This window comes from Enhydra lutris, unplaced genomic scaffold (genome assembly GCF_002288905.1).
Source record: "Enhydra lutris kenyoni isolate GAN:26980312 unplaced genomic scaffold, ASM228890v2 scaffoldscaffold52, whole genome shotgun sequence".
Taxonomy (NCBI): domain Eukaryota; kingdom Metazoa; phylum Chordata; class Mammalia; order Carnivora; family Mustelidae; genus Enhydra; species Enhydra lutris.
The window spans coordinates 4,538,491-4,541,104 of NW_019154136.1; the positions used below are offsets into that span (position 1 = coordinate 4,538,491).

Sequence of the window (2,614 nt, forward strand, 5' to 3'; positions counted from 1 at the left end):
GGCAAAACTCTTTGTGTCAACCTTGGCCTTGGGCCTCCGTAATTCTTTCCTGAGCAGCATCCCTGGCCTCTCCCTCCCACTCCCACTCACTGGTGACAACCAAAAAACGTTTCCAGATGCTGTCAAATGTCTCCAGGGGACCAAAACGGCCCTTGGGTGAGAAGCACAGGGTTAAACTAAGAAAGCCAGACTATCATCATCTTGAGCTACAGTCAGTACAGAACAATTAGTGACACAGTTTGCATGTTTTTTGTTTCATACTATGTTGGAAACCCGGTGGGCACGGTTTCCCCCCCGCACGTCTCAAGTCAGGCCGGCCCCTTCGTAGGTGCTCCGCGGCCACGCCTGGCGGGGTGGCGGCTCCCACTCCCCACTCTCCTTCTGTGCTGTTTTAGGGGAAGCACCTTCTCTGACCCTTTATTTTAAATACACAGAAAGCTCGTCCTTGAAAATGGAAACCAGGCCATAAAGGTCCGTGGGGTTTTTTCCTACTGAGAGAAAAGAAATGGGCCTAGACAGTCCTTCGGTCTGAAAGACCTTCTGCGAGCAGCCAGTGATAACTTGGAAACACCGGCCCGATTTTTCAAAGCTGCCATTTCTCCTTTCCTAATGAGATGCCCTTACGCTTGCCCACACCATCCCTCATACTTGTCCGCGGCATGACAGATGGTGCCACATGTGTCAGCCATGTCGTCCACGAGGATGGCCACGCGGTCCTTCACGTCGCCCACCAGAACCATCCGGTCCACTTCGTTCGCTTTCTTCCTCTCTTTGTGAATCAAGGCAAATTCCACATTCAGCCTGTCTGCGATTGAGGTGACCCTGTTCGAAGACACAGAGAGACGTGTCAAATCTTGTCATTATGAAGAAAAGCGCTTGTCATTCAGTGCTGTATTCCGGGAAGGCAGTTAACCGACCACACTCAAGACAGCGAGGTCATCGGGTCTCACCTGGGATGTGCACTAAGCAATCCACAGGGAGAGACGCGTGCTGACGTGGCCTTGCGCCCGTGGCAGCCAGTGACCACTGCCGGGCGCCTGGATAAAACTGGCCAAAACCGCAGACTGAGAAATCCATACGCCACCTGTTAGTGTTCGTGCGACTTTTTAAAAAAATCAGACACATGTTGAATCACCATACTATCCACCCGAAACTAATGTAACGCCGCATGTTAGCCAGCTGAAATTTAAATAAAAACATAAAAAAGGGGGCGCCTGGGTGGCTCAGTGGGTTAAGCCGCTGCCTTAGGCTCAGGTCATGATCTCAGGGTCCTGGGATCGAGGCCCGCATCGGGCTCTCAGCTCAGCGGGGAGCCTGCTTCCCTCTCCCTCTCTCTCTGCCTGCCTCTCTGCCTACTTGTGATCTCTGTCTGTCAAATAAATAAATAAAAGCTTTAAAAAAAAAAAGTAAAAAAGAAGCACAAGGAAACAGCTGTATGTTTAACAGCATGAAAATACAGTGTATATGAAAAACCAATAAGGAAAAAAGATCACGAAGAGACAATTTAAATCAAGTTATTTACGAACCGCGACTAGCTCAGTTTGTGGCATAGCCAGTGGGGACAAAAGTCCCGGCTCACAAATCCACATAACATGACAGCGAAGGAGAACAGGCTTCCCTGCACCAGGGACCTTGGGACTAGTAAACTGTGAGTTTCTCTGCTCATCTGCGGCAAATGCTCCAAAGTGGCCCACTCAGGAAGGGCTGGGCTGGCAAAAAAGGGAGAAGGGGGCAGGCCAGACATCTCAGTGCGCCCGTGGCATCTGGCCATAGCTCTTCTCTTCCACGTACGCGAGACTCAGTATATGTTCCTACCAAATGATGGTGATCCAGGGTATCACTCAGGATCTTACCCAGAAAAACCTAGAACAAAATATACAGTTTCCTTGCCATTTCTTCTCAACATGTGTTTCCATTGTTTCCAGAAGAAAACAACAGAAGTTCAATCTGAATCCGTTTCACCAAGTTCCCAGCCTGGTTCCGTGTTTACACCAAGGGTGAGCTCCCTTCTAAGGGTTCACTTGCCCTTCAGCAGTCAGCCCCACTGAGCTTCGGAGACTACCCAAGAGTGCCCTCTTGTGGCAATCGTTTTACCTGCAGCAAGTCAAGCTTCAAAGCTTTTAACTAAGGCAGCGGGTTCCAACGAGTCTGATACCCATCTTCTTTGGTGAGATGACTTTCATTGCATGGAGCAAAGATGCCACTGACCATGTCCACTGCATGTATCACGGGGCACCTGTGCAGTGGTTCTGTCAGTTGGGGACCAGCTTACCCCAAAAGAGGAAGAAGCTAATGACATGTAGCAGAAACTTTGTGGAAAGGGAAAGAAGGTGGCAATAAAATCCGCAAGAGCCGCTCCTAAAACGCTTGGCTTTGCTGGCAGAGGGAGCGGGGTGGCTGAGTGGGACAGCCTTGAGGGGGATCTGCAAAAAAACAGCAACTCAGCACTGGCCACTAACTCTGGTTAGTTGATTCTGCACTTTTATTTTTTTTTTAAGATTTTATTTATTTATTGGACAGAGAGAGAGATCACAAGTAGGTAGAACAACAGGCAGAGAGAGAGGGGGAAGCAGGCTCCCTGCGGAGCAGAGAGCCCGATGTGGGGCTCGATCCC

General features: G+C 49.8%; 1 protein-coding gene across 6 annotated transcripts in view; it reads right to left on the reverse strand.

Moving 5' to 3' along the window:
• Positions 1-2,614, reverse strand: part of LOC111157154 (phosphoribosyl pyrophosphate synthetase 2) — a 35,792-nt gene that overhangs the window by 4,420 nt on the left and 28,758 nt on the right. For all 6 annotated transcript variants that reach the window (XM_022518417.1, XM_022518420.1, XM_022518421.1 and 3 more), the window contains one exon: positions 649-822. In XM_022518417.1, the coding sequence (XP_022374125.1) occupies positions 649-822 (174 nt within the window). The remainder of the gene's footprint in view (positions 1-648; positions 823-2,614) is intronic.